Below are 22,698 nucleotides of genomic sequence, written 5' to 3'. Positions count from 1 at the left end.
AATGTGTAGAATTCACTACCACAGAATGTAGCTGAGGCCAAAATGTTGTCTGATTTCAAGAAGGAATTAGATATAGCTCTGGGGGCTAAATGGATCAAGGGGATATGGGGGGGAGGAGGGATCAGGATATTGAATTCGATGATTAGCCATGATCAAAATGAATGGCAGAGCAGGCTCGAAGGGACAAATGGCCTACTCCTGCTTCTAGTTTCTATGAGCAGCAAATGCTTGGCCTTGTCAGCAATGCTGTCATCCCACGAAAGAATAGAAGAGACTTGACATGAGGCTTTATGCGGTGCTCTGAGCTCATTCTTTCCAGAGTAGAAGTGGAGACTACTTGTGGACCCAGCCATGATGCAGTGTCTGATGGCTGATTTATTTGCTTCCATTGCAGTTCAAGTAGATGTCCGGCTTCTCAGTGCTGTACTGGAAGCTCAGACTGAGGCCTTGTGCCATCCAGCCCAACTTTGTGTCTTACAGGCTCAGATTGCTGGCATCATGGCTGCGGATCCTAGTGCTGAAGGGTGTTTGCAGAGCAGTCCATCAATCTGTCCTCTTAACAGATTATTAGGATTACTGAGGGGCACTGCTGCGGGGACTTTGTGGAGCAATAAACTCTCAGAGTGCGCTCTGAGTGACAGCATTTGTGCTCCCACCACTGCCATTTTGCCAGTGCACCTGCTGATGTCTCTGCAAGCCAGCCCAGACAGTGTCAGTCCATGCTGTGTGTTATTGAATTACAGTGGAAGACATTCTGACTCGTAACTGTTTTATTGTGATTCTGTAGACCTGTACAACTACCAGTTTCCACTCTTCCCTTTTGGACCCTCTCCCTCACTAGAAGCAACTCTCTATTGAGGAAAATCCCAGCTCTTAAATACAGGTTTCAATGGTATTACACGCTCTCAACTCACTCTGAAGCATGAACCTGGTTTTCTAAAGTGACCTGAATTTCTAACACTGTCACTGCAGTCCGAGGGTAGTCCATCAAGGTCCAGAGCAGCTCAATGTCATCCTGCAAGGCCGTTTGCATTCACCCTCCCCAAGTGAAACTCAACAGCCTTCCAGCAGGTATGCTGTAGCCATAGCCACTCTCAGCTGATAACATTGGACAAGTCAAGTCAGATGCCAGAATGAAACCTGGCTTGATAAAGCCTTCCTTTTTTTTTAGAAACCGTGGACGGAAGTTACTGAACAAGTTCACAGGAGTCTGCTGATGAACTTTTAACTCAACAAAGAAAATATTACAAAACAAAATGAGCTATTTAACACCAGACAAAAGTTGTAAAAATCTCAATACAAACACAAGATGATCATTCAGATATTCACTTCCTTCACTACAGCAATATCTTTATAGGCACAAACATTCAGAAAGATATAACAATTTACAATATCTGTTTTATGCTCTAATATTCAGGGTATCCTTTGACAATGTAACAAGCAAAGGAGATGATGGGTGTCCTGTAGATGTAATGTATCTGGATTTCCAGAAGGCATTTGATAAGGTGCCACATAAAAGGTTAATATACAGTGTAGGATTCAGGGGGTTGGGTGTTAATATATTAGCTTGGATAAAGAATTGGAGATAGCTAACCAAAGAAAGCAGAGAGTGGTGATAAATGGGTCTTTTTCTGGTTGGCAAGGTGTAACTAGTGGCGTGCCACAGGGTTCAGTCCTCAGGCCCCAACTACTTATAATCTATATTAATTACTTGGATGCAGGAATAGAGGTACTATAGCCAAATTTGCAGATGGCACTAAAATAGGTGGGAAAGCAAGTTGCGATGAGGAAATAGAAAATTTACAAATGGATATGTGAATGGGCCAAAATTTGGCAGATGGAATTTAACGTGGATAAGTGTGAGGTTATCCATTTTGACTGGAGGAATAAAAAGGCAACTTGTTGTCTAAATGGAGAGAAACTTCAAAATGCTTCAGTGTAGAGGGATCTGGGTGTCCTTGTGCATGAATCAAAGGTAATTAGTATGCAGGTGCAGCAGGTAATAAGGAAGGCAAATTGAATTTTGGTATTCGTTGCTAATGGAATAGAGTATAAAAGTAGGGAAGTGCTGTTGCAACTAGGGCATTGGTGAGACCATGTTTGGAGTACTGCGCCGGAACACTAAACAAATTTGAAGAAGTGATAGGTTTTTAATTAGTAGCAGGATGAGGGGTTATGGGAAGTGGGCAGGAAGATGGAGATGAGGCTGGGATGAGATTAGCCTTGATTGTATTGAATGCCGGAGCAGGTTGAATTCCTTACCCCTTACCTCTTATGCCCGGAGTAAATATGAGATGCATGTGATTTAGGCAATCTGCGGTCAGGCACACACACTGCAAAGGAAATGACAGATGTGACCAAAGCAGATTCCATAGATTTTTCAGCACCTAGATATTGTGAGCCAACCAGTCTCCCTGAAACCTTGTCGTTCTCACAAAGGTTTCCGATTCTCCATGTTTGGAGGTCCTGCCTCGGAATTCTCTCCAGATGTCGCTAAACATGGCTGGCTTTAACAAGCATCCACTTCCAGGGTTTCACCCTCACCTTCTGAGAATTCTTTCCCCGGATGTCCGAGTACACTCAAGCTTCACCTTTCAAGCACTATTTCAGAATCTTGGGCTAGCCAAGCAGAACAACACTGCTGTAAAAGGCCAGCAGTAAGGGCTCACCAACCTTCAACTGCCTCTTTGGATCTTCGGGGCTTTTCTCAAGCCCACTTCTCTTCAGGTTTGCTCCTTGTAGCTCACTCTTCAACACAGGGCCTACTCTCTGTTCCTTTCTTTCAGCTTGACTTCTGGGACCTCTTTCTGATCTCTGTTTTTGTTCCTGCCTGAGATTTCTTTCTGTAAATGGTGCTCTGGGTCAGGTCACCTGAACTGCATTTTGAGCCGTTTTACTTCTTTCCTAATGTGCAGGTAGGGGCAGTACCTGGCTTGAAGACGTGAGAACCCAGAACTGTGCATAGGTGGCCATTTCCCAGCCTGCGCCACATGCGCAAAAGGGTTGATGGGAACTGGAGTTCCTGACTTCCAGCTTCAGATTTCAGATAAAAACAATTAAGATAATTCAGTTTCCTGCATGACGGGCATTAAGGCTGTGGAATTCAGTTTTGTAAATGTTGGATAAAGTTTTGTTGGAGTGGCTTTTTGGAGGGGTCTTTTATTTCAAGATTTTCATAGAATCATAGAAGCCATTTGGCCCATCGAGCCTGCACTGAAAACAATCCCACCCAGGTCCTATCTGTAACCCTGCTCGTCCCCCCCTGACACTAAGGGGAAATTTAGCAAAGCCAATCCACCTAACCCACACATCTTTGTACTATGGGAGGAAACCCACGCAGACACGGGGAGAACGTGCAAACTTCACACAGACAGTCACCCGAGGCTGGAATTGAACCTGGGTCCCTGGCGCTGCGAGGCAGCAGTGCTAACCATTGTGCCGCCGTGCTGCCCTGGCTAAGAGAATGTGATGGATAAAAAGTGTGCGGGGGGGAGGGGGTGGTTTGTGAAGGTATGGGCATGTTTCTGGAAGAACTGAAGTCAAATCAGTAGCTAACAGACAGCCCTGCTAGAGGTATGCAGTCCTCTCTTCTCTCCTCATCCCCTTCCTTCTTGCTGGACGCCCCTTCAGTCCTTCTGGTCACCTCCTCCTGTCATGCTGTAGATCAGAAGGGACGGCAGCAATAGTCTCCATTATTAAAAGCAGGCTGAAAGTTTCTTTTAGAATTCATTCAAAGGATGTGGCTATCGCTGGCTGGGCCAGCATTTATTCTCCATCCCTAATTGCCTTTGAGAAGGTGGCGGTGAGCTGCCGCCTTGAACTGCTGCAGTCCATATGGTGTGAATGTTACTACGTGTCAGCCCAAGCCTGGATGTTGTCCAGGTCTTGCTGCATTTGGACGTAGGTTGCTTCAGTATCTGAGGAGTTACAAGTAGTACTGAACACTGCAGTCATCAGCAAACATCCCCACTTCTGACTTATGATGAACGGATGATCATTGATGTGCAGCTGAAAGTGAGTGGGTCTAGGATGCTACCCTGAGAAACTCCTGCAGTGATGCCCTGGAGCTGAGATGATTAACCTCCTTTGTGTCAGGTATGACTCCAACCAACAAAGGGTTTTGCCCTCTGCTTCCCACCGATTCCAGTTTTACTAGGGTTCCTTGATGCTACGCTTGGTGAAATACTGCCTTGATGTCAAGGGCAGTCATTCTCTGGTGTTCAGCTCCTTTGTACATGTTTGAACCAAGGCTGTAATGAGGCCCAGAGCTGGGTAACCCTGGCTGAACCGAGATAGGGCATCAGTGAGTAGATTACTGCTAAGCAAGTGCTGCTTGATAGCACCTTTGATGACCTTGCATCACTTTATGGGTGATCGAGAGTAGACTGATGGGGCGATAACTGGCTGGGTTGGATTTTTCCTTTTTCTTGTGTGAAGAACGCACCTGGGCATTTTTCCACAATGCAGATGCTAGTGTTTTAGCTGTACTGGAACAGCTTGGATAGGGACTCAGTCTGGAGCACGAGTATTCAATACTATTGCCGAAATGTTGTCAGGGCCAGTAACCTTTGCAGTATCCAGCACCTTCAGCCATTTCTTGATATCACATGGAGTGAATTGAATTGGCTGAAGACTTGACATTTCTAACACTGAGGTCCTCCAGAGGAGGCCAAGATGACTTATTCACTCGGCACCTCTGGCTGAAGATTATTGAGAATGCATCAACCGTATCTTTTGCACTGATGCGCTGGGCTCCTCCACTATTGAGGATGGAAATATTTATGGAGCCTCTTCCCCCAGTGAGTTGTTTAATTGTCCACCATCACTCACAACTGGATGTGGCAGGGCTGCAGAGCTTGGATCTGATCTGTTGGTTGTGGAATTGCTTAAATCTGTATTTGTTGCTGCTTACGCAATTAGTCATGTGTTGTAGCTTCATCAGGTTGACACTCGGGCTTGGTAGTTATGGTAGAGTAGGGGATGTGTCAGGCCAGATTCATGGCCCACTGTGCTTCATGGATGACCAAGTCTTGAGTTGCTAGATCTGTTCAAAGTCTATCCTTTTTAACACAGTGATAGTACCACGCAATGCAATGGAGGTTATCGATGTTTTCTTTGTAGCGGTTGGATACAACTTGCTAGGCCATTTCAGAGGGTGTTTTAAGAGTCACATGTCTGGAGTCGCATGTAGGCCAGACCAGGTAAGTGCCATTAGTGAACCAGATGGGTTTTTACAACAGTTCACAACGGTTTCATGGTCATCATTAGACTTTTAATTCCAGGTTTTTCATCAAATCTGCAATGGTGGGATTCAAACCCAGGTTTCCCAGAGCATTGTCCTCGGTTTCTGGATTACTAGTCTAGCGACAATACTACTGTGCCACTGACTCCCACATGAAGTATTAACATTCCTTTCAGCATACAAAGTAGAAACTCGCAGGCCTACAAACGCCACTGGCCTCTTCAGAAAAGTGCAGCACCAATCCCTCCAACTTCAGCAACTTTTGAGAGCTCTTTCAGCAATGTGGGAACAAAAGAAAGATGAAAGCAGGTCACCTGTAAGTCCCGCAGCCATGCTGTTAAATAGGGCTGGTGAGGGGAGATCTCTTGTGTTCAGCTGAGTATGTTTGGGAGGAAGATAAAAGCCACCTGCAAGATCCAAAATGGCAAGTGGGGCATCAAATCAGTGTTATGCTTATGATTTGCCCATTTTGCTTCAGGCATGGGCATAGCTTGTCCACACTCTAGCCTTTCCAGATGTGGCACGCTCGTGGAGCAACCCATCAACCACCAGTTTTGAGACTGTAGGCTCCTGTAGTGCCAACTCCCATGAATCCCAATTTTGCTGCCAGCACTCCAGTACTGCCCTGGAGTGTCAGCCTAGATGAGGATGTGTGTGTCTTTGGGTTTGAACCCTCGGCCTGAATCAGAGGTGGAATTGCTACTTTTAAAGTCCTGGCTAATGCCTTTTTCATTTTACGAAAAAATTTCCTCCCATTGATTACAATGTAGAGTTATATCGAACTCTCTATAGTGTTTGAGATTCAAAATCCTTATGGCCTTACTGCTTGACCCCTGTCTTTACGTAGCTGCTATATCGAAGACTTCCTTAGATGTCTCTAGCAGCTGCTTCTTCAGCTCTTGATGGTTCAGAACGGTGTTCACAGCTTCCTTTATGCTTCGTCAGTTTATTCCGAGACTGCAAACAGCCAAACATAATATTCTGAGCTCAATGCTGAGCTAGTCCCAGAAAGCACGAATGAGGATCTGAATGACATTTGAAGATCATGTAAGTTCACGTGCTCTAATAACTGACCAAAGTGTACAGTTGTAACTGTGGACTAAGCAGTATCTTTTCATGGAAATGGAGTCCTTTCTATCTGTTTCAATTTAACTTTTTCCGAGAATGTCCCAATAATGTATATAATCTGCAAAAATATGGTTTCTGTCTGGTAGAACAAGGCCCTGAGAGCATGGGAGAGTATCATAGAATCTCAACAGCGCAGAAGGAGGTCACTCGGTCCAGCGAGTCTGCACAACCACAATCCCTCCCAGGTTCCATCCCTGCAACCCCACATATTTACCCTGATAATCCCCCTGATACTAGGGGCAATTTAGCATGGCCAATCCACCTAATCCGCACATCTTTGGACTGTGGGAGGAAACCGGAGCACCCGGAGAAAACCCACGCAGACACGGGGAGAACATGCAGACTCCACACAGACAGTGACCCAAGGCTGGAATTGAACCTGGGTCCGTGACGCTGTGAGGCTAATCACTGTGCCACTCCACGATTAAAACTAATGCTGCAAAGGACTTCGGGAAGTTTGAATAATTTGCTTTATTTTAACCAGCGCATGTATTATGAGTTTGATTATTGTACCGTTATCTTGTACCATCTCTGTGCTGTTTTTTTCTTTTGCCTGTAAATGCATCTGATTTCATAGATTTAGCCTGTTCTTGTTAGCCTGGTGATAATTTTGATTGTGGTGGCGATTCTACATATTCTTCACCAGGTATTTTACTCTGATCAAGGGTTAGTTATTAAGTCTGCACAGAGTGAGTAAGAATCCAAGTCTAATTTTGTAAAGGGCCTGATGCACTTGTGGAACAGTTATAAATATGTGTGTTGGTAGGTGTGGCAAGTCTGAAGAGACCATTTGAGCGTCTTGTGTTTCTTCTGTTGCTTAGATGTGTTGCCCTCAGTCATCCGATTGGTTTGATTATGTCAGACACATTGGGCTCCATTTTAACTACGTGTAAGTAGGTGTGTTGAGAAAGAGTTAAATTTAATCTCTCCTCCTTCTTGTCCTTGTATTGTTTCTTGCGTGCTATACAGACAAAGCATACCGTTCATAGAGAAGGAAAGGAGAGAGTGCAGAATGTAGTGTTACAGTCATAGCTAGGGTGTAGAGAAAGATCAACTCAGTGCAAGGTAGGCCTATTCAAAAGTCTGATGGCAGCAGGGAAGAAGCTGTTCTTGAGCCGGTTGGTACGTGACCCCAGACTTTTGTATCTTCCCGACGGAAGAAGGTGGAAGAGTGTGTGTGGGGCCCTTAATTATGCTGGCTGCTTTGCCGAGACGGTGGCAAGTGTAGACAGAGTCAATGGATAGGAAGCTGGTTTGTGTGATGGATTGGGCTACGTTCACAACCCTTTGTAGTTTCTTGCAGTCTTGTCATTTTCCACAGCTGAAGAATGGTGGAAGTTAAGAGCCCTGTGAATATTGCAAATCTTTCTCAGGTTGCTGGGGGATGGGGCAGCGGAATGCTGCTTTGTAAGGAAAACAAATTTGAGCTAAAATGCTAAAGTAAAAGCTAGCCTGGCTTATAATACTCCAGGGAAGCTCTCGGGTAGCGGTGTGAATCAAGATAATTCGGATTGTCACTTAGTCGCTGAGCAATTGCACAGAATCAATGGTACAGCCGCAGAACAGTTTATCATTTTATTTTTAACGAGTTTGCCACAGACCTTTTCTACATGTGGAACTCGGCTTCTGTCATTTTCATTTGATCCCATTTTGATGCTTTCGAACTAGCAGAAATTGCACACCACAGGATTGGGTCTTTGCCAGAACTTGATTGCAGGCTAGGATTTGATTTTTCGCCATGTTCCGTTTCACACGCCGTGCTCACCTGAGGAACACGCAGTAGTTTTCCACAGCCGATTGTGTTGTGACAGTGAAATGCAAATGTGTCCCGCTCCACTTATTGTTCAGAACAGTCGCTGCACAAATCTTTTGCATCTCTTTACAGAGTTACAGAGGGAACAAGTGTGTCATTAGTGATAACTTGTCTAGTTATCAAGGTGATTTTCATTGTTACTCTGCTATTCTTCTCTCTTGTTGTTGCTGGCTTTGTGCGCTCTTTCAGTGAAGGAAACAAATTATGATGGGTTTGAGCAAAGTAATTTAAGTTTGAACAATTGATGTACTCTAAGCTCCATTTTGACAGTCAATTTTTTTTTTAGTCCCATGACGCTGTAAACTCTCAAAAGATGAAAATAAAAAGCCACAATATTGACATCTCGCTGAAATGCCGAAATCTACTTGATTTTATTCATTGCTTTAAACTTGAGGGTTTCGACATACCATGCTACCATGGAATCTCATTTGATTTACTGTCACATGTATCAGTATACAGTGAAAAATATTGTTTCTTGCACTGCACAGACAAAGCATACCGTTCACAGAGAAGGAAAGGAGAGGCTGCAGAATGTAGTTTTACAGTTATAGCTAGGGTGTAGAGAAAGATCAAAATATAAGAGAGGTCCATTCAAAAGTCTGATGGCAGCAGGGAAGAAGCTGTTTTTGAGTCGGTTGGTACGCGTCCTCAGAATTTTGTATCTTTTTCCCGGCGGAAGAAGGTGGAAGAGAGAATGTCCGGGGTGCGTGGGGTTCTTGATTATGCTGGCTGCTTTGCCAAGGCAGCGGGAAGTGTAGACGGAATCGATGGATGGGAGGCTGGTTTGCGTGATGGACAGGACTTCGTTCACAACCCTTTGCAGTTTCACGTGGTCTTGGTCAGAACAGGAGCCATACCAATCTGTGATATATCCGGATTGGATGGTTTCTGTGGTGCATCTGTAAACGTTGGTGATAGTCGTAGCAGACGTGCTGAATTCCTCTGCATGCTAAATTCCTCTACAGACGTTTAATTTCCTCTCCACAACTTGCTCTCCTACCTATCTTTGTGTCATCAAATTTACCATTCCATTTGCCTTCTGAATTGCTTGCTGCACTTGCATGATTGCTTTCAGTGACTGGTAAACAAGGCACCCAAGGTCTTTTGTATGTCAACATTTCCCAATCTACCATCATTTAAATAATACTCTGCCATTCTTTTTCTCTGTCCCAAGTGGGTAACTTCACACTAATCCACATTATACTGTCATGCATTTGCCCACTTAATCAACTTGTCTAAGTCACTTTGAAGCCTCTTAATATCCTCTTCACCACTCACATTCGTACCTGGTTTTGTGTCGTCAACAAACTTGGAAATATTACATTGATTCCATCATCCAAATCATTGATGTATATTGTGAATAGCTGGGGCCCAAGCACTGATCCCTGCGGGACCCCACTAGTCACTGCCTGCCACTTAAGACCCATTTCTTTCTATTCTCTGTTTCCTATCTGCTACTCAATTCTCATTCCGTGCCAATATATTACCCCCAATCCCATGTGCTTTAATTTTGCACACTAACCTCTTATATGGGACTTTATCAAAAGCTTTCTGAAAATCAAAGTACACCACATCCACTGTTCACCCTTATCTGTTCTGCAAGTCACACCCTCAAAACGTTCCAGTAGGTTTCCTTTGATTTCCTGGATGATTTCCCATTTCATAAATCCCTGTTGACTTTGTCTAATTCTGTTGATATTTTCTAAGTGTCCTGTTATCACTTCCTTTATCAAAGACTAGTGTTTTCCCTAGTGGTGACATTAGGCTAACCGGCCTATAATTCCCTGCTTTCTCGCACTCTCCTTTGCCAAATAGCAGGGTTACATTTGCCACACTCCATCTGTGAGTTGAATCTAGAATCTACAGACTTTTGGAAGATGATAACTAACACGTCCACTATTTCCATGACCACCACCTGTAGTTCCCTGGGGTGTAGATTATCAGACCCTGGGGATTTATCGGTTTTCAGCCCCATTAATTTCTCCAGCATTTTTTTTTAAGCAATGCTAATTTTCCTCAATTCTCCTTTCTGACTGGACCCCTGGTTCCTTAGCTTTTCTGGAGAGTTATTTGTGTCTTCCTCCATGAAGACAGAACCAATATAGTTGTTTAATGGCTCTGCCATTTCCTTGTTCTCTATTATAAAATCTCCCATTTTGGACTGTAAGACATTTGTCTTAACTAATCTTTTTTTTAAATATACTTAAAGAAGCTTTTACAGTCCTCTTTTATGTTACTTGCAACTTCATTCTCATACTTCATGTTTTCTGTCTTAATCTCTTGGTCCTCCTTTGCTGAATCCTGAACTCCTCCCAGCCATCGGGCTTGCTACTTTTTCTAGAAACTTTATATGACTCTTCTTACGATCTAATACTATCCTTCATTTATTTTATTCACCATGGCCGAACCACTTTTCTCTGTGTTTTTGTGCCAGAAAGGAATGTACAGCTGTTGCGATATATGTTTGGTGCTATAGTTGTTTAGAACCTTTGTGAGATCACACCTGGAGTACTGTGAAGAGTTTTGGTCTCCTTACTTAAAAATATATAATTACATTAGAAGCAGTTTAGAGAAAGATTCACATGACTGCTTCCTGGGATGAAGAGGACATATTGGCTCTGTATCCATTGGAGTTGAGAAGAACGAGTGCTGATCCCGAGGAAACGTGACAGGGTGGATGCTAGGAGAATGTTCCCCCTTACGGGAGGCATTAGAACTTACGGACATGGTTTAATAACATGGGATCTGCTACTTAAGGTGGAGATGAGAATATTTTTCTCAGGCGGTTGTTGGTCTGTGGAATTCTCTTCCCCAGGGGGCAGTGGAGGCCGGGTGTTTGAATATTATTTTGATTCTTTTGATTTGATTTATTATCGTCACGTGTATTAGCATAAAGTGAAAAGTATTGTTTCTTGTGCGCTATACAGACAGAGCATACCGTTCATAGAGAAGGAAAGGAGAGAGTGCAGAATGTAGTGTTACAGTCATAGCTAGGGTGTAGAGAAAGATCAACTTAATGCAAGGTAGGGCCATTCAAAAGTCTGATGGCAGCAGGGAAGAAGCTGTTCTTGAGTCGGATGGTACATGCCAACTGTGATACATCCAGAAAGAATGCTTTCTATGATGTATCTGTAAAATTTGGTGAGAGTCGTAGCTGACATATCAAATTTCCTTAGTTTTCTGAAAAAGTAGAAGCGTTGGTGGGCTTTCTTAACTGTAGTCTCGGCATGGGGGGACCAGGACAAGTTGGTGATCTGGACACCTAAAAACTTGAAAACTTTTCCACTTCGTCCCTATTGATGTAGACAGGGACATGTTCTCTCCTATGCTTTCTGAAGTCGATGACAATCTCCTTCATTTTGTTGACGTTGAGGGAAGATTATTGTTGCCGCACCAGTTCACCAGATTCTCTACATCATTCCTGTACTCTGTCTCGTTATTGTTTGAGATCTGACCCACTACGATGGTGTCATCAGCAAATTTGAAAATAAGGCTGATTTAGATTTTTGATTGTTAAGAGAGTCAGGGTTTATGGAGATAGACAGCAAAGCAGTGTTGAGACCATAATCAATTCAACCACGGCCTTCTGACATGCAGGCTCCAGGGACGGCTTACTCCAAGTCTTGTGTGTTCTTGGTGCTTTTTATGTTGGTATCTTGTGCTGGCTCTTGAAAGTGCAATGGTAAAAGGTAAAGAAGCAATTGCGAAATTATCTTTTGAGTGAGACATTAAACTGAGGCCTCATCTGTTTCAAATGGGCAAAAAAGATCCTGTTTAGAAGAAGAGCAAAGAGTTCCCCTAGTGTACAGACCAATATCTAGTCCTGAAACCAATGCTACTTTAAAAAAAAACAGAATGTGGACAGTTATCTCTGCTATTTGCAGGACATTTGCTGTGTGCAGATTGACAACATTCACATTACAACAGTGCCTACACCTCAACAGTAAGTTTATTTATTAGTGTCATAAGTAGGCTTACACTAACACTGCAATCATAGAATGCTACAGTGCAGAAGGAGGCCATTTGGCCCATTGAATCTGCACCGACCGCAATCCAACCCAGGCCCTATCCCCATAGCCCCATGCATTTACCCTAGCTAGTCCCCCTGACACTAAGGGGTAATTTGGCATGGCCAATCCACCTAACCCACTCATCTTTGGAGTGTGGGAGGAAACCGGAGCGCCCAGAGGAAACCCATGCAGGCACGGGTAGAACATGCAAACTCTATACAGACAGTGACCCAAGCAGGGAATTGAACCCGGGTCCTGGCACTGAGAGGCAGCAGTGCTAATCGCTGTGCCACTGTGCCGCCCTTAATAAATTTTCATTTCCTGGCCGGGTATCAAACCTGGGCCGTGGTGGCGAGAGCGCCAAATTCTAACCACTAAACCACCAGGGAAGATCGGGTTGTAACGTTTTTTTTTAAGTGCGCCCTGCGGTTGTAAAAGGTGCCTTAGAAATGCGAGTTCTTTGTTTCCTTCCATGGAATAATTGCCTTCGTTGCCTTTTCAAATTGAAATGTTGCAACAGTTGCGGGGGTGAATTGTGGGAAGAGAAAGGGATGGATATCCCAATGGGGTTTCCTGCATCTTGGCACAATCACTGATCACTGCCCAGTTAGGGACATTGGGAGAGTGGTTGGATGTGATTGTGATTGATTAAGCACTTAGTTCAAGATGGCAGTTAAGCACTAATTGCTGTGATGCATCTCGTGTTTGAACGCTCTGTGTAAATGTGTGATTAGCTCGGGTACGAGGCAACATCCAACAGGGTTTTTAGGGCATGTGAGCACAATTCCCCCAGGGCAAGCCATACAGGAGAGAAAATGGGAAGGAAATGAATTTGAACTGTAAACAATATTAACGCTACCCTCACTTGAGTTTCTCTCATAGTGGGTGGTTTAATGAAAGCTTAGCTAAAAGCTGAATCTAACATTTGGAAGATTAAGGGGTGATTTGGTCAAAGTTTTCCCCGATATCGGGAACAGATAGGGCTGATAGAGACTATTTCTACTTGTTGGGACTGTGGGAGGGGGGGGTGCGCACAGTCAAGACATTAGAGGCAGACCCTCAGGAGTGAAATGGGGAAACATTTCTACGCACAGAGGTTGGCAGAAGTTTGAAACTCTCTTCAGCAAATGGCAATTGATGTGAGATCAATTGTTGATCATTTTAAATCCGAAATGGATAGATTTTTATTAACTAAAGGTATTGAGGGATACAAGACCATGAGGTTCGGCTGCAGATTATCCACAATCTCATTGAATAACGGGAACTGTCCTGAGTGGGTGAATGGCCGACTCCTGTTCCTGTCTTCCTCGTTTGGTTGTAAGTTGCTGCTAAACGCATTGCAAAAGAAAAAAAAACGCCCCCGCTCTGCTTTCTTAGTTGATTGCAAACGGCAGCTTGCTGACAGCTGCTGTTTTTTGTCATCTGAAAGTGCAGCAGAAAAGGGGGGGCTCTGTACAGATCCCGGTTAGGTTTCCTAGCCGCGGAAGCGCAGCAGCTGGAATGAGCTAGCTCAGAAAGACCAGAGTGAGCTATTTATGCAGCGGCACCGAGTTTAGGCATCTGTGTACCCATGGCACAATTTATTTTATATTCGTGCGCCAGAACAATGAATTGAGGTGAAGGCCCCTCCTCCTACATCCAGTTCACTGCTTCCATTGTGGCAGCTCCCTGATTGAGTGGAAATGATAACTTTGTCGGGTTGTAGTTGGGCAGAGAAGTGTTGGTTTAATACAGGTGTTGGTTTAATTGGACTCCTTTCCTTTGTAGGCACGAGCCACCCCAGCAACTGATCTCCTTTCAAACCCCATTGTGAGAAATGACCCGTATCGCGTTTTAATTGTTTAAAAAAAAACGCGATTCACTTCAGCTGTGCTGATCTCATCTTTATCTGCTTGAGAGGCTAAGCAGTTCATATTTTTGAAAAGATCTTTTATTTGTGCGTTATTATTTAATGTGCAGAATTACTGTAATTATTGTAAGTAATTAGCAGGACTTGTCTGCTCAAAGCCAAGCATTTAGTGCCTGGGACAATGATGATACAAGTTGCCGATTTAAAGCCAGCCTTTCAAGATTGGGCTTTCAGTGTGTAGTTGAAGCACCTTTGTTTGATGTAAGATGTCATTTGTTGGAAGAGAATTGAATTCAGTAAAGCTGTCTGCGAGCCTGTTTCATATTTTTGCCTCACTTTTTGAAATTGAGAGACAAATGAGATTACTTCAATGTATTGAATGTTCGTTTTCTTTACTTTGATAGCAGCAAAAATTTTAGGGATGGTTATAACGTGAACAGTTCATTTTCCATTCTCCCTCACATAAAGCCTTCGAGTGCAGTAATTTTGGGACATAATTATCAGTTTTGAAAATGAAAGGTTGCAGTCTTTCCAATTTGAGTGTTTTTCTTTTGCGTGTGAATCAATCCAGAACAAGTTATTATAGTTGTAGCACACATTGGCAGCATTTCTCCATGGTTTACTGGACAAGGGTATGTACGACATTTAAAATGTGAATTTCTAAGGGAGAGTGCAGTAATTGCCCCATTCTTCTTCTTGATGTTCCTTTTGTGATTGCTTTTGTTAAGTTGCATTGTTACTTTCACTGATCTGTGATTGTGCACCCCTTAAATTCCTTTGCTGCTTTACCCCATTTAGGCTGTTCCTCTCCCCCCCCCCCCCCAAGGCCTCCTTATCCAAGGGAGTGAGAGAATAAAAGCTTGACACAAATGTGATGGAGAGAGAATAGCTTCTTTACCTTTCAGCTGGGATGAGTTGAATGCTTCAAGTGCTATTTTCTGTTGTCTATTCTACTTGTGAGGCAACCTCTTAAGCTGGTGAAAATTTTCTACTGTTGAAGCAATGCTAAAATAGCAAAGAACACAAGCAGGAGGGTCAAGCAAGCCAAGGAGAGAAAAAAGGGGGCAAGGTTTGACGCAGACAGAACAAAATACAAACAAACTTTTTTTTAAAAAGACCAAAATAAATGGCAGTAAAGAGGGTTATTTGCCCTACCACGTTGCAAAATTTCACGCACCACCTACTCAGAGAAAAAGGAAAGACTGAGTGAGGAGTCGGGCTCCAACTAAAATATAGTGACCCCCAACTTTGGAGAGAGTTTAGAGTGAACCTGGGTTGTTCATTGAAACAGTTAGCAAATAAAATTTATTGTTTACTTATTAGGGCCACAAGTTGGCTTACGTTAACACAGTAATGAAGTTACTGTGAAAATTCCCCAGTCGCCACACTCTGGCGCCTGTTCGGGTACACTGAGGGACAATTTAGCATGGCCAATGCACCTAACCAGCACGTCTTTGCAGTGTGGGAGGAAACCGGAGCACACGGTGGGTTTCCTCCCACAGTCCCAAAGCCATGCTGGTTAGGTGCATTGGTCACGTTAAATTCTCCCTCAGTGTACCCGAACAGGTGCCGGAGTGTGGCGACTGAGGGATTTTCACAGTAACTTCACTGCAATGTTAATGTAAGCCAACTTGTGACTAATAAATAAACTTCCAACGCATGCAGACCCCGCACAGACAGTGACCCCAGCCAAGAATCGAAGCTGGCGCTGTGAGGCAGCAGTGCTAACCACTGTGCCACCCGATCAAAGCTCATAAATTGTGAGGCAAAAGCTAGATATTCTGTTGTACGTGAATACTGGGAAAATTAGCTATCACTCTCTCTAAGACTACATTTGGATCACACACAATTTGACTCCACTGCCCTGTTGGTGCATTGTGGAATAGTGCAGATTGTGTTGACTGCTAATTACTGGGTATAATCATAGCCTTCAGGTTGCTTTTCAGGTTGAGTCTTGCAGCTAAAAGTAATTGAGAGATATAATTTCACTATTTTAAATAATGGAACACTCACTTATTATTGTTAAATGTGGTAAGGAATACACAGTCCCTAATTTGAATTTTTAAATCCTGTTTTAGACATGTGGACTTGATTTATGGATCAAGTTCAGCATGAAATAGGAAAGGCAGGAGGAACTGTTTAACTAAAATGTGGTAACTATACTGAACATGCCTGTGGCATGTGCGGTGGACAAGAAAGCTTAATTGGCTTCAAGAAGCAACAAGATGAATTCTTGCCAACATATAGGATTCATGCTTATTAAAACACTCAGCAGGAACATGCAGTGGAAAGACTGGATTTATAGACCTACGGTTTTCTTTCATACGATGCTATGGTACCACTCTTTTTAGGTTCACTTACTGTCAACAAAAAAATAAAACAACACACTAATACTAGCATTTTGCATTTTTGTCCTCTCCACTTTGTCAAAAATTGTTTTTGGTCCTCTTCCCCTCATCCTTTACCTGGTGAATTTAAAGATTCAATATTCTTCGGGCGGCACAGTGGTCAGCACTGCTGCCTCACAGCCCCAGAGACTCAGGTTCGACTCCCGGCTTGGGTCACTCTCTGTGTGGAGTCTGCACGTTCTCCCCGTGTCTGCGTGGGGTTCCTCCGGGTGCTCCGGTTTCTCCCACAGTCCAAAAATATGCAGGTTAGTTGGATTGGCCATGTTAAATTGCCCCTTAGTGTCAGGGGGGGGGACTAGCTAGGATAAATGCATGGGGTTATGTGAGATTGTGGCCAGTGCGGACTCAATGGGCCGAATGGCCTCTTTCTGCACTGTAGGATTCTATGAATATTGGCTTAGATCAACATAAAGACAGTTAAATGATCAAGTGGCTGAGTCAATGCAGAGAAAAAAAAACTTGGTATATTTTAACCTCACTGATTTTTGATTTTTCAAAATTGCTTGGATCCAAGAACGGTCCCAGCAGATTTGAAGTTAGTGAATGTAACACCACTATTCAGGAATGGAGGAAGAGAGAAAGCAGGGAACTACAGGGCCAGTTAGCCTGGGCCAGTTGTCAGGAAAACACTGGAATTTATTGTTCAGGAATTATTAACAATTCGTTTAGAAGATCATAATATGATCAGACAAAGACAACATGGTTTTATGAGAGCAAAAATCGTGTTTGCTAGGTTGATTAAAAATTTTGAGGATATAACTAGGAAGGTTGGTAAAGGGCAAGCATAGATGTAATGTTCTTGGATTTTCAAAAGACATTTGTTCAGGTGCCATAAAAGGTTAATAAGCAAGGTAAGATAGAATTGGAGGTAATATATTAGCATAAATAGAGGATTCGTTAATAAATAGGCAGCATAGAGTAGGGATAAGTGGAGCATTTTCAAGTCAGTCTGTAATAAGTCAAGGATTAGTCCTGGGGCCTCAGCTATTTACAGAAAGGGACCAAGAGTTTGCCACCGATACAAAGCTCGGGTAGGACCAAGGATGTACCAATGCAAAGCCCTGTCCCCCACATCCTCAGGATAAGGGGCCAATCATTTAAAACTGAGATGAGAAACTTCTTCACTCAAGTGGTTGTGAATCTTTTGGAATTGTTGACCCTAAAGGGTTGAGATTTTTGATCTCTTAGGGCATCAAAAGGCATGGGGAGCGGGCACAAATTGAGGCAGGAGATCGGCCAAGATCGTACTAAGTGGCAGAGCAAGCTCGAGGGGCAGAATAGTCTACACTTGCTCCTATTTCTTATGTTCTTGTAGCACCTTTCACAACCTCAGCATGTCTCAAAGAGCTTTACAGCCAAACAAATACTTTTGATGTAAACTCATCGTTGTAATGTAGGAATACGCAGAGGGACCTGGGTGTGCAAGTCCACAGATCCTTGAAGGTGGCGTCACAGGTGGAGAAGGTGGTGAAGAAGGCATATGGCATGCTTGTCTTTATAGGACGGGGCATAGAGTATAAAAGTTGGGGTCTGATGTTGCAGATGTATAGAACGTTGGTTCGGCCGCATTTGGAATACTGCATCCAGTTCTGGTCGCCACACTACCAGAAGGACGTGGAGGCTTTGGAGAGAGTACAGAGGAGGTTTACCAGGATGTTGCCTGGTATGGAGGGGCTTAGTTATGAGGAGAGATTGGGTAAACTGGTGTTGTTCTCCCTGGAAAGACGGAGGATGAGGGGAGACTTAATAGAGGTGTATAAAATTATGAAAGGCATAGATAAGGTGAACGGTGGGAAGCTTTTCCCCAGGTCGGTGGTGACGTTCACGAGGGGTCATAGGTTCAAGGTGAAAGGGGGGAGGTTTAACACAGATATCAGAAGGACATATTTTACACAGAGGGTGGTGGGGGCCTGGAATGCGCTGCCAGGCAAGGTGGTGGAGGCGGACACACTGGGGACATTTAAGACTTATCTAGATAGCCATATGAACGGAGTGGGAATGGAGGGATACAAAAGAATGGTCTAGTTTGGACCAGGGAGTGGCACAGGCTTGGAGGGCCGAAGGGCCTGTTCCTGTGCTGTTTTGTTCTTTGTTCCTTGAATACAGATTGAGAAGAAACCTTTTTTTCCCCCTCAGTGCAGTAGTTTTCTCTGGCCTTGTGTTTAGGCCTACCGTAGACACAATTACACCTTTAAGTGCTGCAGTGGAGAAGGCTAAAATTGGACTGACTAGAAAGCTGGACTCTCTGGCATTGCAAAGGGAGGAGTGGGATATAGAGACCTTGAGGTAATGATTCCTTTTGTCCTAACCTTGCTTCTGGGGAAAAGGGGATTCCTCAGTGCAAGATGCAGGAAACTTGGAGTTTTGTGTCTGAAAGTAGGTACTAGATTTTGTTTTGGATATACCACTTATTGAAAATTACATGCAAAGTATTTGTTTTTTTAAATCATTTTCTAATTTCCTTCTTGATTTTAGCTGCTAAATGTGATCCAGCTGGACCAGAAATTAGGCCTGAAGGAGTAACTGGTAAAAAATGGCAAATGAGGACGTGGTTCAGTCCACGCAGTAGAAAAATGAGGTATGTGCTGGATATGAATGTTACGAAGAAGGATCAGAAAGCGAATCCAAGCTCCAATTTCAACGGGGCATCACCTTCTGTGTTTGAATTCTTGTCTTCGCCTTCCCCTCCACATGACTCTCCAAAGAGGAAACCTCCGGCCAAGTCAAAACAGGCAGTGCGGAAAAGATTGGCTGATGCCAATAAAGATTGGGGCTTTGGAAAGAAAAGAGGCAAGAAAATGGGACGGGAAAATGACAGCCCTGGAGAAATGGATTGTGATCGAGTTGTCTCATTTTACAGCCAGCCAGTGGTCTTCAGCAGTCAGGGACAAACAGGTCCAGCTGAGATGGCTGAGGATTCGCTTGCAGTTCCACTGGCTGGCAGTCTGATTGGCACCAGTGCAGAGTCTTCAATCAAAAATATGATTGACGATCCTCCTGAAGCATCTTCCACTGTGAAGGATTCCAGTTGCAAGGATGTTTCTCTTGGACAGTTGGATCAAACTGTCAAGAAGAAAGGGGACACTTTTTCTCTCGTCCCTGTGCCAACAACCATCTTCAATGCTAAGAGATCAAGGACATCGTCAGATTCAAGCAGCAAAACTCCTTCAAAAAGGAGCAGAAAAGAAATCCAGCGTTCTTCTTGCTTTGAAAGACCACCCACAAGTCATAGTGCGAATGTATGTGAGCCTGCTAAATTCTCACAACCGGGATCTCCAGCTACTCCAGGGCTTAGATCAGAGTTGACTGAGAATATTAATGGGACGCAAGCCTTCTCTTCAGAAAACAACTGTAGTACACCATCCAGCGGACGCAATAGTCAGAGAAAGCAATGTGCAAAACAGAAATCTCCTCGAACTCCTCGAACACCACTACCTACCTTTAAAAACCAGCCGCCTGGAAGTTGTGCAATGACTCCGATCTCTCCTCTTACTCCCACGATGAAGAGAAACCACAAGGGTGAGACTCCACTTCACGTCGCTGCCATAAAGGTACAGTACACCAATAAAAGCTGACACTTGGCAAAAGCATTCATTTCAGAATTGCTTTCATTTTACTTCTGTTCTGAACCTCCCATAGCAGATTGTCAGTGCGTCATTCCAGATCATCTTTGGGTTTCTGCTCAAACTCTGAACACTGGCATAGAATCTACAGTGCGGAAGGAGGCCATTCGGCCCATCGAGCCAGCATCAACAACGATCCCACCCAAGTCCTATCCCTGTAACCCCACATATTTACCCTCCTAATCTCCCTGACACAAAGGGGCAATTTAGCACGACCAATCAACCTAACCCGCACATCTTTGGATTGTGGGAGGAAGCCCATGCAGACACGGGAAGAACGTGCAAACTCCGCACAGACACTGACCCGAGGCCGGAATTGAACCTGGGTCCCTGGCGCTGTGAGGTAGCAGTGCTAGCCACTGTGCCACCATGCCGCCCTGGCATGAACCAGTTGGTTCAGATAGCCTGTCTCTCTGCTGATTACAGCAGAATTACAGAGGGCACTGAAAAGTCAGAAGTGAGGGGAGGACTGCTGTGGCCTGGAAACGTGGGAAGGGAGATGATTAGACCCCGGGGTTCGGACCATCCTGCTGGCTATGCATCATTAGAAAATCCACTCTACTTTAGTCTCTAACATCATCCAGTTCCCATAATAGGACACTAGACCTGAAACGTTAACTGTTTGTCTCTGCACAGATGACTTGCCCAATTTGCTAAGTGCCTCCAGCACTTTCCATTTTTATTTCAGATTTCTAGCATCCACAGCATTGAACTTTTCTTTTTAAATATATTGGTATCTACTTGGCCATCGGGCAGTACCTTTCATTAGGATTTTATCCAATTTCTGTGACTTGACAATTTAAATTTGCAATTTGTTTAAATTTGACAGTAGTCATATATTTACAGATGGATGAAGAAAATTTGGTTAATTTGATGTATGCCACGGGTGTGTGGCTGAAAGGTAGTGTAGATAATTTAAAATGGAATATTACAGCTTTAGGTCGCTGTGCTTTGTCACTGTCTTTGTGACTAGTGCGCTGAAGCAGCTTCCATTTGGAATAGCGACAGTAGAAGAAAGACTTGTATTGTTTTTATTTATTCGTGGGACATGGGTGTCGCTGGCTAGGCCAGCATTCATTGCCCATCCCTAGCTGTCCTTGAGAAGATGGTGGTAAGCTGCCTTCTTGAAATGCTGTAGTCTAATTTTCAGTAGCACCTTTCAAGACTGCCCACCCAATGTGCTATATAGCTAATTAATGTATATTCACTGTTGTCATGTGGGAAACAAGGCAACCACAAGCACAGCACGATTCCACAAGCAAATCAATAAACAACCAGATAATTTGCTCTCCGTATTGCTTGAGGAATTAGCCAGCGCACAGTTGTGAATGCCCCGTTCTTCGAAAAGGTATCACGTGATCTTCAACTTCCACCCGAGGGCAAACAGTTGCTAGAATTTTACTGGCACGCCCGCCCAAGGCTCATAAAGCCCCGCCCGAGGCCAATGGAGAATGCCGTTCTGTGAGCCTCGCCTGCCCCGATTTCGGGGTGGGCGTGCCGGTAAAATCAGGGCCAGTGTCTCTTGGTTTAAAGTCTCATCCAAAAGTTAACACCCTCCCTGTCAAAGCAGAACTCCTTCAGGATGCCGCTGGAGTAAGATAGCACTGGGCTGTGCGTTTGAGGTTTGCGGCAGGTCTGTTGGTCAACCGCGGTTAGGTCAGGTAGGGTCAGATACGTCGCCCAGTAACATAACCTCATCCTGAGCTCGGTGACAGACGAGCGGAGAATTGTAAAATTGTGAATTCACTGAATGACATTTAGTGAAATGTCAGCAAATTCCTGAACTGCCTACATGGGGGAGGGGGGGTGACATTTTATTGTTGAAGAAATGAAAAGAAAATGACCCCCCTTCAGTTGCCTAGGAAGCTGATGCGTTCACAAAGTAAACTTGTCCCAAATTCCCTGCAGACACTTAGAATCTTTGAGCAGTTCTGCTACTCATTCAGTTTATTGTTATTCATTTATTCATGGGGTGTGGGCATCATTGGCAAGGTCAGCATTCAGTGCCCATTTCTAATTCCCTCAGAAGTGGTGGTGAGCTGCCTATTTGAATCGCTGCAGTCTGTATGATGAAGTTACTCACTCGCAGTGACGATAGTCGGGTGGTCCAGGATTTTCACCTGGCAACACTGAAGAAAAGGCAGTATATTTCCAAGTCAGGATGGTGGGTGACTTGGAGATGGTGTTGTTCTCAAGATTCTGCTGCCCTTGTCTTTCCAGGTGCTGGAGATTGTAGGTTTGGAAGGGACTGACAAAGGAGCTTTGGCAGGTTGCCACTCTGCACCTTGTAGAGTTATGTATGCTGAACCCGTGTTATATTAGTTTTGCAGGGAATCAATAATTAAGGTGGCAGATGGTGTGGCAATCAAGTAGGTTGTTCTGTTTTGGATAGTGTTGAGTTTCTTCAATGTTTTTAGAGTTGTATTCAAACAGGCAAGTATTCCAACACATTCCTGACTTGTGCCCTGCAGGTGGCGGAGCGGCTTTGAGGGATTAGAAGGTAAGTCATTAGTTATAGAATATCCAACCTCTGACTTGCTGTTATGGCCACTATATTTATCTGCCGGGCGGCACGGTAGTTAGCACTGCTGCCTCACAGCACCAAGGACCCTGAGTTCAATTCCG

General features: G+C 44.0%; 1 protein-coding gene across 2 annotated transcripts in view; it reads left to right on the top strand.

Moving 5' to 3' along the window:
• The window catches only part of LOC144504090 (BRCA1-associated RING domain protein 1-like), a 197,685-nt gene that overhangs the window by 28,496 nt on the left and 146,491 nt on the right, over positions 1 to 22,698 (top strand). For both annotated transcript variants that reach the window (XM_078229263.1, XM_078229262.1), the window contains one exon: positions 18,926 to 20,001. In XM_078229263.1, coding sequence (XP_078085389.1) covers positions 18,926 to 20,001 — 1,076 coding nt within the window. The remainder of the gene's footprint in view (positions 1 to 18,925; positions 20,002 to 22,698) is intronic.

The sequence above is a fragment of the Mustelus asterias genome, chromosome 14 (genome assembly GCF_964213995.1).
Source record: "Mustelus asterias chromosome 14, sMusAst1.hap1.1, whole genome shotgun sequence".
Classification (NCBI taxonomy): Eukaryota; Metazoa; Chordata; class Chondrichthyes; order Carcharhiniformes; family Triakidae; genus Mustelus; species Mustelus asterias.
Note: the sequence above shows the minus strand (reverse complement) of the source record. Positions and strands in the feature narration are given on the sequence as shown.